This window comes from Mytilus trossulus, chromosome 8 (assembly GCF_036588685.1).
Source record: "Mytilus trossulus isolate FHL-02 chromosome 8, PNRI_Mtr1.1.1.hap1, whole genome shotgun sequence".
Taxonomy (NCBI): Eukaryota; Metazoa; Mollusca; class Bivalvia; order Mytilida; family Mytilidae; genus Mytilus; species Mytilus trossulus.
Genome location: NC_086380.1, coordinates 30,554,402 through 30,568,179, shown reverse-complemented (window position 1 = coordinate 30,568,179; position 13,778 = coordinate 30,554,402). Strand labels below are relative to the sequence as shown.

The 13,778-nt window shown below is 32.4% G+C and overlaps 1 protein-coding gene across 1 annotated transcript; it reads left to right on the top strand.

Annotated features, from left to right (window-relative positions):
• The first annotated feature begins 2,681 nt into the window (after positions 1–2,681).
• Positions 2,682–13,298, top strand: LOC134727567 (uncharacterized). The gene is made up of 7 exons (XM_063591947.1): positions 2,682–2,697; positions 4,025–4,117; positions 5,066–5,212; positions 10,559–10,747; positions 11,237–11,383; positions 12,484–12,545; positions 13,179–13,298. The coding sequence occupies exons 1-7, from the start codon at positions 2,682–2,684 to the stop codon at positions 13,296–13,298; spliced, it is 774 nt and encodes a 257-aa protein (XP_063448017.1).
• Positions 13,299–13,778: the final 480 nt, after the last annotated feature.

The following is a 13,778-nucleotide window of genomic DNA, read 5'->3' as shown; positions in this document are numbered from 1 at the left end:
AAAAAAAAAGTAAAAATAGAACCGGGAATATAATATCTCATTCTGCAGTAGTTCTCCTCATGACCACCGCACAGCAGGGAGGGACTTTTACATCACAACAATGCAAATATAAAAAAGAAGATGTGGTATTATTGCCAATGAGACAACTATCCACAAAACACCAAAATGACACAAACATTTATTTAACAGCTATAGGTAACCGTAATGCAAAGGTCATCAAGGGGAGATCCTTCAGAACTAGCTACAGATACATGAGATTTATACTCCAAAAGTGATTCGCCTCATGACAAATGCACAGCAGCAATGGTTGACATTGCTATTGGGCAATATTCATCAAGGGACGGTGCTCTAGAACTCACTATAGAGAAACTATAAAGCTAAAATTACAAGTAGTAGAGGGAGATAAATCCCATTAAAACTTTTCATATTTCTTAATGAACATGCATAATTCTGATAATAGATTCTCATCTTCATCATTATTCATTAACCATATCAGTTTTTGGTTAGGGTCAAGATTTTTGAAATTCTTGCAGCAATTATTTATCATTGTTATCATGTCTTTCCTTTGGTCCGATAAACTAAAACAGTTGAAAAGAAAATGTGTTTCATCTTCGACCTCATTACTACAACATCTCTTACATATTCTATTGTGTCGGGGAGTATTACTATATCTACCTCTCTCTATAAGTAAATGGTGAGCAGATATGCGAAATCTTGTTAGACTCCGTCTATCTTCAATTTTTTTAACAATATTAAGATATTTTTCACAACCAAAATTTTATTTAATAGTAATTAAAGGTAACATATGTGCATAGTTTTCCTTCTGAGTGAGTTTTGAGATTTTTTTCCCGATCTTTCAACATGGCATTTCTTAGTTTTCTGTTGTCATTTGGTTTAGCCATGTCTGAGGATATTTGATAATTATTAATCAGTGAAAAAAGTTTTGTGTGTAGTACGACAATTATGCATATATTGGTTATTTCATGGCAGTATATATCAGATACTAGTACATATTTTCTAGAAAAATTGTATATAACTTTGTTAAGTCACAGAGGCGGATTTAGGGGGGGGGGGGGCAGGGGGGCCGCTCCCCTTATAAGGAAAAAAATTGGTTGCTTATATAGGGAGTCACTGAAGCATGATCGGGGCGGACCCCTCTTAGGCAGTCAGTGTGCCCCCACTTATGAAAATTTCTGGATCCGCCACTGAGTCGGACGTAATTTGGATGTCTGTGAATAGACATGTACATAATTCTGTATCCGTATTATCTAGGTAAACGACTTTTTACAATTACATACATGGTAGTGCCATAGCATGCCATGCTGGTAATGTCCGTCTGATTGTATGTGTATATTAGTTGTCCTCTACTCGGTCAGATTAAATTGTTCACATATGAATGACTCTTACACGAGAAATGAAAAGGTCATTCAGCCAAGCTTATGGTGCTTTTTTACATAAATTATAATTGAACTCTTAAAATATGTTCTATAAATACATTTTATTGCATTGCGTTGTATAAAATTGTTTCATTGTATTGCTTGACTCTTATGGGTGTTATTTTGCAATAAAGACTTATTATACCAAACTAATCGTAATCACTCTTTTACGGTCACTGTACTGACATGAGATATTATTGATATGCCTATAATCATAAATTAATTGTTTTACAAAAATGATTTGTTTTATAAATACTCAGGATATTCCACCCCGTAAAAAGATTACCGTAGCTGTATTTGGAAAAGCCTTTCGAAATTGTGGGTCCGTCATGCTCATCATTTACGTTATCTGTTCTTTTTTACCTTTTCTACTCGAGCGTTACTGATGAGTCTTTTGGATGAAAAAAGTCTGGAGCAAATCAATGCATATATGATGAGTTTACATGTAATTTATTATTGTACAGACTTCAAATTAAACCGATAAACCTGAAACGGAACAGACGGACGAATGCAGAAACGGACGCACACAACAAAAAACTGTATGCCTTCTACTATCATAGGTGTTGTGGACACATTATTTATAACGACGATGGCTTACATTGTCATTTTTGCACTATTTTATGTTTTACATCATACAATTATCATGTTTTACATCATAGAATACCGGTGAATAATATCATGAAAAGAATCATTCCGGGAAACACAAATTAGATAAAAAAAAATAAATAAAAAAAACCACCAAAAAAACCCAGTTTGTATGTTTTGACTATTTTACCAATTATGTCGGTTTTGTTCAAGCATCGTTGCAAAAATAACGAAATTTGATGCAACTGTCATAACATTGAGAGGTTTAGCGCTATAAAACCAGGTTCAATCCAGAAATATGACAGCTGTTGACCTTTGGTTTGATGTGTTTTGTCCTTTGATTTTGCCATTTGATTAGGGACTTTCCTTTTTGAATTTTCCTCGGAGTTCAGTATTTTTGTGATTTTACGTTTTTTCAATATAAAAATGAAATTAGTAAATAGGTCTGCAATACTGACGAATGAAGAAGTTATACTATCCGGTCAGCAAAATGATATTTTTTTTTCATTATTGGTTGGCGTTTGGACAAGAAAAAAGATTTAATTTATAACAGCCATTATCACATTCTGGAAAAAAGTGTACCATTTGGACATTAACGTCTTCCCGCCGAATAATTACGTCACCTTAGTCTCCATTGAGTAAACGACGAACATCGCAGCCATGGGCTCTTTAGATGGTTAGTATATTGTTACTATTATATATATATTGAGTATCTGAGGCCATTTTTCCCGTTTTATATTGTAGTTCTAGACACAGTTTTCATGCGTTGGTATATTAAGATTAGTCTTATTCTGAAATGGTCATATATAGGAATATTGTTGAAAAGGTCACTGGTGACTTAGTACACGAAGGAGATAGTTTTATGGCACACATGAGCTACACAGTGGGTGCACATGTGTTGCAGTTGCAGCTTACTCTTCCTGCATGATGCACCTGAGATCACCACCACAGTTAAAATTCAGGGGGATTCGTGTTGCTCAGTCTTCAGTTTTCTTCTTTCTCTTCTTTTGTTACAGAAACCCATCAACGTACTGATGTTTACTTTCCGGCAAGTTCTTTTTATGTAGGCTATTACTTTGTGGACGGATTTCATTTTCTTTTCATCGTTTTTTTGGTGTTTGGTTTTGCCATGCCGTTTAGTTTGACTATGAGCCGTTTTGGATTTCACTTTGACATATATTAATTCCGACTCTTGTTTCATTTTTTGCCTCCTTCTGTACGGTTATATGCAATGTCATTTTTTATAAAAAAAAATATTGATGTATTATCTTTGGTAAAACTATATATATGCACATCATTGATTAAAATACAAAATCTATAAGAGAAACTGGTTTGGAGATGGGGAAGGGTTTACTCTTTCTATTCTTTTCAGTTTTATGCCATCATAATCTCCATTCTTTTTTTTCTAAACAATTCTAACTCAGTTTATTTATATTTTAGCACTGCATTTGTGTCTATTGATTATTTTTTGTGTGCTAAATATTCTATATTTTGTAAAGCCCACCCAAAATCCTCCTACAGTGCCTTACATTGAACTATGTCAAACCTTAGAATAGTTGCATGTGCATGTACAATCCTCAAATTATGTCCAAGGTTCAAAGCATCAAGTAAAATACCCGGTTAAAAATAAAACATTGATGTCCTCTTTTTAGAAAGAGCATATATTGAGAATTTGTTTTATGCTAATTGTATAATACCATAGTGTCTAGCTGTTTGAGGGTTGGTCAGAGACTCTCACCTACATAAAAATGCCTGTTAGGCACCACGAATTACACAATAATACTGTCTGTATTAGGGAAGACCAGAGTCGCTATCTCACACGAACATGCTTAGGCTACATGAATTTACACCATATTGTCTGCGATGGTAAGAGAATCGCATTTGCATGGTACAGATTTCTGTTCAATTTTGAATTTGTTAGATAGATCACCATGGCTAAAAATATTAATTTCGATTTCATGTAGGCCCCTATACTCATTTAGTAAATTGTTTATATTTTTTAGATAGTCACGTAGGTAAAACACAAGGAAGAAGAAAATGGTTTAGTTTGAAACGTCGACCAAGCGAAAAGAAGAAAATTATTCAAAATATTCTAGGTTTGTCCACGAAGGTTAATAATATCAAATTTATTTTTTTGCCTTTGATACATGCAAATCATGATGCACTGATTTTTTTATATTTATTTAGACATTGCGCATTCAGGATACAATAATTCCACTGCCGCGCAGGCAGAGAGTGGATTTGTCATTTTGGGATTATCTCTCGGCTACCAATTTGTAAATCCAATAATACACAAAAGCACTGACTGCAAGATACCAACCTCCTTTTGGATATTTTAAAAGTCAAAATAACATGAAAACATTTTGAATTTATCAAACAAGTCCACCTTAACATCTTAATATTTACTATAGTGTAAGATCATTTAAAAAAATATCCCATGAGATAAAAAAAAAAAACAATCGTTGCAACTTGATATGGTAATATGCAAAGGCCACCTCAAATCATTTGAGGTATTGTAATGCATTGCAAATTATCAATGTCTTTTACAAGACGAGAGAAAAAAAATACAAATGGAAAATTATGAACTTTTTAAAAAAAATGAAACAAACTTAAGTTTCAAACATGATAATTGCAAATTTTAGCGTATATTTATTAAAAAAAATCTGAGAAAAAACGACTATTTTCATCTGTAATACAGAGGTTAATGAAACATATTTCATTTCATTTTGTAAATATATCACAACTTAAAAAAATAAATAAAAAAAATACATTTTTCAAAACTAATTCTTCAAGACATAGATAACAGCGGAGGATAGCAATCATTCCATTTTATTTTTTAAAAAAACCTTACACTTTTCAAAACTATACCTTCCAAAGGCACCAATATGCTAACTTCATATACATGTATCTCACTAGAAATATGTATGACCTGTACGAAAAGAAATTTTGTATCTATCTACATCGAAAGAATGCTGAATGGCCCCTAAACATGTTTTGTTATCTATACCCGAACATTTTGCTGATTTTATTTTTTTTTTCAACAGAGAAACAAGATGTCCTCAGTAGTAAAATAACCACGCTGACAGACGACAGAAAAGGAGCACTAGAGGAGCTCGGTGTTACAAATAAATGCATAGCTGATTTAACAAGCAAAATAGCTGACCTGGTGTCTATAAGTGATTTTAGAAAAGGTAGAAAAATAAGTTTATAATGTCTGTATACCTAAATTCTTTTGGTTATTATATGTATTATATATGTGAAGCCACAAACTTGTGATATCAGATGAGGCAATGTTGATAATGACTTGTGAAGTGGCACATTGTGAGGTGGATCTGCAAGGCGCATATGTGCCACTCAAAAAATTTGATGTTTTGTAGTGTTGTTTGATGGTCCAATGCATGAGGACACTGTTTTACATTGATATACAAATACAAATACTTCCAGATGTCACAAAATACTAGCATTATACGACTGGTGACTCTCAGGAGAACCACTTGAAACTAACGTGGTTTTGTTGTTTGATTTTTGTCATGTCTAAGACTATCAACATCAAACTGATTTTTTATTTACTTTTAGCATTTTGATCTGCCAGCATTATGTGCATTTTGCTAGTTTCTATGGAACGCCACGACTGCCTTATGTTAATAATCAGCATTATACGCAGTGTTCACAGCATTATATGAAGTGATCACAGCATTATATGTAGTGCTCACAACATTAAATGAAGTGATCACAGCATTATATGCAGTGCTCACAGCATTATATGAAGTGCTCACAACATTATATTAAGTGCTCACAACATTATATTAAGTGCTCACAACATTATATTAAGTGTTCACAACATTATACGTTTTTTGTTGTATGATGAGATTGATGTATGATGAGATTTATGAATGATGAGATCATTCGGTAAACTTCGTTTTTTTGGCGGAAATTACCGTAATCATAATTGGTAAATTACGGTAATGCCCAGCAAACAAATTTAAAAAGTTATTAAAATCATGTTATCATAAGGTAGCATACAATATTTAAAACTGATTGAAATAAGTAAGGAAAAGATGAAACTGAGAGGTGAATGAGTGAAGTAGTTCTGTTCGTCGTAAGAAATACGAATGGCAAAATGTAAGTTAAATAATAAAAAGTTTATTTAATGAAATATCGTAGGAAAATTTGTATGATATATTCTCGAGTTCATTTCCTACTGAAGAAATTTAGCAAGGTGCCACTTTATAGTCCGTGCTCAGTTTTAAAAAGCTTAATTACCTTTTAAATAAAACAGTCAGCTTTCTATAACACATAGGTGCCATATTACGCTAGCTTATATATGTCATGATAGAGTCATTTTTGGCATCGATTTTCAGAATTTGGCATTTTTACATGAATAAGTATCTAACAGATATGGAAAATGCAGTTTAAAGCATTTCACTGTAGGTGTTAAACATAACTTTACATCAATTATTCCATTTTTTTACAAGCTTTTTAGCACGGCAAGTACTAAGATTGTCTTCTAAATATGATCAGCAGTCTTATATAGAAATTTAAACTTTCATAGAAAAAATTACCCTTTCAAGACCCTGTTTAACATTTTCATTTAAAGTTATCATCTCTTATGAAAATTGAGTTTGTGGGGATGAATAAAACGTTTACTACGTTTGTTCGTCAGTTTGCACGGTACATATATATATAAAAGTTGTATGCTTGCCAATGAAACAACTTTCCACAAGAGACAAAATGACATCACAGAAATTTTAAACAGATAAACGGCCACAGTACGACCTTCAACAATGAGGAAAGCCCATACCGGATAGTCAGCTATAGAAGGCCCCGAAATGATAAACGAAAAATATTCCTAATTTATGTACAAACAAACGATCGAAAAACTAACATGTATATAACACATTAATTAACAAACGACAACCACTGAAATAAAGGCTCCTCCTGACTTGGGACGGCCACATATATGCAAAATGTGGCGGGTTTTAACATGTTAGCGGGATGTTGGTATCCTCCCTCTAACCTGGGACAGTGGCGTAACAGAACAACATAAGAACGAATTATGAAAATCAGTTGTAAAAGGCTTGTTAGTTTTCTCGTTTGAATTGTTTTACATGGTCGTATCGGGGCCTTTTATAGCTGACTATGCGGTATGGGCTTTGCTCATTGTTGAAGGCCGTACGGTGACCTATAGTTGTTAATGTTTGTGTCATTTTGGTATTTTGTGGATAGTTGTCTCATTGGCAATCATACCACATCTTCTTTTTTATATTAACTCATTAGATGGGTACAAATATAAATACATATGATCTAACAAGAAAATAGAGTGAACGTGCATGTGGGCGGGTACTTGTATATCCCAACAATAAAAAGACACTATAAGTACTGATCTGAGAGTATATATAACTAATATAGTACCATGCTGTTGATTAAAAATAACATCACTCCAGACCCTTTTGTTTTCCACATAATTAATATTGCCAATAATTAAGAAGTTCCGGGTCGAATCGATACCAATAATATATTCACCTGTTAACTAATACATTATCTGTACGTTCCGCATCTGACAGGAGTACCACGAAACGCTGTATTTAAAATTTTGCTATATACACGGGTCGTAATCACAGGGTTGAAACTACTTAATTCAATCATTGTCACATTCACATTGTTCTAGATTGTAGTACTTTAATCAGTATGACTTTCTAAGATGGCAATACGAATAATAAAAATCTGGACTTAAAATAAGGCGTATAGGTACAGCATGTACAGTTTTCAATTTGTTAGACGTAAAACAGCGAATCAAAGATTCAATTTTATTCATAACTCATAAAGGACAAAGCTGTTGATTAAAAAATACTCCTTTCCAGAGATTTTTGTTTTCCAAACAAAATCAATAATACCAATATTAAATTGACAAGTTCCAGGTCGACGGGTTCAAACAGAAAGATGTTAAAAGCAGAGAAAACTTCATCTTATAATCGGCATGACTTTATCAGATGACAATACCAATACTAAAATAAGGCTTACGCATAGTTATATTCTTTAATTCAGTCACAGACCGCGATATCACGGATGTGTTCTAGTAAATATGTGAATATGGTGAAACTAATCCTCAAAATAAGTTTAAAATGCCCTGCATGGTGTGGAATAAACTTGGGTTCATCATCGGATCATACTTCTTAATTTACTTATTTCAATCCGTTTTAAATATTGTATACTGCCTTAATGATCACATATATAATAACTAGAACACACCCGCGAAATCGTGGACATATACAGCTTATGAACTGTTGTAGAATGATTTTTTGTAAAAGATATTATGTATTGAGAATTACATAAAAGGTATCTCTTTTTTTTCAAAGTTCGATATTTGTTTCCTTTCTGCTAAATTCAATTATATTCGTGTTTCTGGCCTACGAACACAACTATTCTTCTCCTTTGCTACAAATTACAATGCTTCATTTGGTAAAAGCCAAATCAAATTAAAAATTTGCACCGTTTCAAACATGAAATAAATGTAACTGCTTATATATAGACCATTATTAGTCTAAAAAATATGCTTCTATGATAATCCATCAGTGCTTTTTTTTTTTGAGAGAGCCTTATAATATTAACATGCCAATGGTAGGATTTGAATCATGTATAAATAACAAATACCGACTAAGGCTAATCTGAGGGGTTGTCAATCGGAGGGGTCCTGATCGCGAAATCCCGGGCTTTAAACCATGAAATCCCAAGATGCAGATTTTAAAGAAATTCATATCCCGAAATCGAAAAATATATTCCCGGATCCCGTGAGGATCGATCCCCAAATCCCGAGCTTAAAAACTCCCGATCCCGACGCCCCGAAAAATCTCTATCTTACTTTCATTTTTGCCAAATCACTATTTTCCATTTTAACAATAAATAATATATAGAAGAATTGACAGAATACAGAGAGTCTCTATATATATTAAAGTAGTATAATCATAGTTTACATGTAGATAAACGCGAAAAATATTTGTCCTTTCTAAGGGATATAATAGTTGTGATTTTTGCGATCTAAACACCATGATATGGAGAATGCTCTACGATTGGTTGTACTTGTGTCACATGTTTTACTTATTTTAATATAAATGCAACTGGTATGACCCCTTGAATAGTATAATGTTATAACATTTAAAAAACAGTAGACAGAATACAGAGATTCTCTATATATTAAAGAAGTATAATCGTAGTTTACATGAAGATAAACGCTTTTAATATAAATGCAACTGGTATGACCCCTTGAATAGTATAATGTTATAACATTTAAAAAAAACAGTAGACATAATACAGAGATTCTCTATATATTAAAGAAGTATAATCGTAGTTTACATGTAGATAAACGCGAAAAATAATTGTCCTCTCTAAGGAGGTATAATAGTTGTGGTTCTTGCGATCTAAACACCATGACATGGAGAACGCTCTGATTGGCTTATCTATTTTTCTTTTTTTTGTTATCTATCATACGATTGGTTGCATTTGTGTAGGTTTCAAACAGGAAGTCTTATCTATGACTAAAAGTCAGTCTTATGACGGAATCATTTCCGGACTCCTTTTTGTCATTTTTCTCCCAAAATAACTCAATCTGAATAATCATAAGAATGGATGACAAATGCGACTATGCATGTTACCTATAGGACACAGAGGCATGATGATTGATTTATTGTGGAAGGAAGAGAAGCGACACCCAAAATGAGGTCTTCTCGTTTAATAGTATAGATAACTGTTTAAATTTGTTTGCTGGGCATTAATTTACCGTAATTTACCAATTATGTTTTCGGTAAGTTCCGCTAAAAAACGAAGTTTACCGAATGATCTCATCATTCATAAATCTCATCATACATCAATCTAATCATACAACAAAAAACGTATAATGTTGTGAACACTTAATATAATGTTGTGAGCACTTAATATAATGTTGTGAGCACTTCATATAATGTTGTGAGCACTTCATATAATGTTGTGAACACTGCATATAATGCTGTGAGCACTGCATATAATGCTGTGATCACTTCATATAATGTTGTGAGCACTACATATAATGCTGTGATCACTTCATATAATGCTGTGAACACTGCGTATAATGCTGATTATTAACATAAGGCAGTTGTGGCGTTCCATAAGTTTCAACTGATTTTAGACGAATGTGAAATACATGGTTCCGTGAGATGTCATGCTTTGTGTGTGTGTGTTTTTTCTTTCTTTCTTTTAATCGTTATCTTTGTGTGTGTTTTTTTTTCTTTCTTTCTTTTTTTAAATCGTTATCTTTGTGTGTGTTTTTTTTTCTTTTTCTTTCTTTCTTTTTTTTTACATCGTTAACTTCCAAAAACAAACAATAAAACAAAAATCAACCAAGCAACATAACAAAGACGATTAAGAAAAAGTAAGAAATATAGACATTCCCTCTGTAGAATAACACCAATAAACAAACTAACGAGAACAAACAAATAAAGTGTCATTAACTGCTTATCATGTATGCTCTTTACAATTGAATTTATAAAATTTGCATACATTTACAGAATTCGACGAGGATTTAAAGCGCCAGCTTAGTGAGGGACGAAAAGAACAAAGCGCATTGGCAGATGAGCTAAAACAGACGTACAAAGAAAAACAGACAGTCGAGCTAGAACTATGCAGGTTTCAAGCTCACTCTCAGAGAATGATATCCGACCTAGAGCAAGCAAATAGAAAACTAGACAGAGCCGAAGGTATATGCTTTGTATGTTTTTTTATGGATTTTTTTTTGGTGATTTAAATATTTACCTCATACTTTTCAGATATTCAAAACATGACATCAGTTTTGATATTTCAACTTTATGATTCTGTATAGTAAAATGGAGAATTCTTGCCGATTGTGCTTAAATTCAGTGTTGGATTTGACCGCGGCTCTGATGGCGTTCGAAACTCCCTTGTTAGATATACATGTATTTTTGTGGTCTAAAAATTATTTGAGACAGAAATAGTGATTCATTACGCTCCCCTCTTTATTTTCCAATAATAACTCTATTTTTCTTACAGCACTTCTTTTCGGCATAAAATCGTTCATTAAAAATGATTTTATTCGCCACACATCCTATTTTTTTCCCGATATTTACGCGCCCTTTTCTTACAACACTGGATTTGCTATTGATCATGTACCGATTTTGAATAAAGTCTTCAGTTCTGAAAATTATCAAACAATCTAAGTAACATTTCAGATATGCTGGTTAAGTCTAAGAACAACATTAACAACATGAAGGATGGGAAGATGGATTTACATCTAGAGATACAAAGACAAGAGGATGTCATACGAGAACTATCTGTCGACGTACAACTATTAAAGGCAAACATATCTGGTCTTCAAGGTATCCTTTGCAAAATCAGATCATACCAAACATACAAATACGACGGCAAGTATTTTATTTCAATGATCAAGTTATTCCAAAGATATGAAATTTTGATTTATAATATTCGTTTATTTTAATATTTACCAATTTTGCTTCTAATTTTTAAAATTTTCAATCGCCAAATATATTCATATTAACGTGTCGTTAAAATGGTTATACCTTGAAGACAACAACAAATGGAAGTTTTTAACGACCTTGACTGGCTATACAGCCCTTGCACGGTCGGCCCTGGCTTGCGCCTTTTTGTGCATTAAATAATTCATGGTTAAAATATAAATTATTTAATGCCCAAAAAGGCGCAAGCCAGGGCCGACCGTGCAAGGGCTGTATAGCCAGTAAAATCATTAAAATAAAATACTTGCCGTCGTATTTGTATGTTTGGTATGATCTGATTTTGCAAAGGATAGTCTACTTGTACCCTTACAAGATGATACATTTTTTTCAGTCGAAATATGCACGATCAGCAGTATTGCGTAATTGTTACATTGGCTTAACACTACAGGGAGATAACTCTGTAAAATCAGCTAAACGTTTTATTACGTTGTGATGTAAATGGAATAGTAATCATCTTAATGATAAAAATTGGTGTTTGTCAAACTGCTATATCACCAGTGTAATTTTTCTGAAAAAACGGTTGGTTCAAAGTTTTTCAAATTTTTACATTTTTGTTAAAGGGTCAAAGTAAATACGGTTTTGTCAAAATTTTATGAAAATTAAACGAGCTAAATTAATTTTTGTTAAAGTGTTGGGTATCATCTTAAAAGTTGTTTTTTACTAGACCTTTTAGTTTCTCTGTAAAAAGGAAATTGGTTTTTTTATTTACAAATGTAACAAACATATCAATGAAAATCGTCGGAAAAGACAAGAATTAATTACACACAACACGTGTTTTTGGGAATCATCTTCATCATTAAATTGAAAATAGAAATGGGGAATATATACACGTTTGATCAATCATTTGAAAAGCAAACAATCTAAATTGTTAATCATTATACGATCTTGAAAGTCACAGAGATACTCATGCGGTAGCTGTGGTAACACTATTATTTTTTTCTTAGTTGAAATTGGAGATGGAGAAAACAGAATCGAGAATATGAAAGAAGAACGGGCACAGCTTTTGGTAATAAATATTCTCATTGACAAACATACCACATCTTCTTTTTCGTATTCTAATATACTTCAAACTAATTAACTTCAAACATAGACTTTCTATACTAGTTTTAAAAGTAGTATAGAAATTCATGAACCTTCAAAATTCAAATTATTTGTCGTTTTAAACAATTCATGTGTACGATGTGATGTAACAAACATAAATTGGATTACAATTTAATATTGAAACAAGATGAACTAAAGACAAAATGTACAGTGGCGGATCCAGGGGAGGGGTTTCGGGGTTGGAACCCCCCTATTTTGGACGATCAATGCATTTGAATGGGGACAAGTGGTTGGACCCCTCCCCCTTTTGTCCTGGGTTTGGAACCTCTTTTGAAATGGCTGGATCCGCCCCTGATGTATGAATTATATATCGGTTAAATGGTGTGTATAAATAATTATAACATATATCTGTTAAAGGGTGTGTATAAATAATTATAACATATATCTGTTAAAGGGTATGTATAAATAATTATAACATGTATCTGTTAAAGGGTGTGTATAAATAATCATAAAGGTTTGATAATTCAAATGTTCTTGGCATATAATTTCCTTATACTTATTGGCTATATATCTGAAGTCGTTTTTTTTTTAAATTTAGGAACATATCAGACATAAATCAAAATTTTACGAAGACAAACTGAATATCTGCTTTTTACATATAACTGGTCTAAAGAAGGAGAGGGACCAACTTACAGGTAAAAATCATTACCATAAATAATCATTAAAAAAACCAACAACCACCTCCCAAAACAAACAAAAGACAAAAACATATATATAAGCATAAACGAACAAAACAAAACCAAGGCAAAAAAGTGAAACAAGAACAAAGCTTATATTAACAAAACAAAACATAATTACAAATCCAAAACAAAACAAAACATAATTACAAATCCAAAACAAAACAAAACATAATTACAAATCAAAACGAAAGTTAAAACGTCACGCACGCTGTTCCTACAACCCCTATAATTTAAAACAGAATCTTCGAAATTTCCTCCGCAAAACAAAATAAAATGTTAACAAACACTAACCACTATAAAAACTAATACAGTATATGTTTCCCTTTATGTTCTTTTAGGTCTTGGTCATATGCTTAGTAATATATACTATATTTGAGGATTAAAACAACAAAGCTATATGAAAAAAACGGATGTCCAACGTTACATTTTTGAACAACTGTTTTATCTCTTATATATAG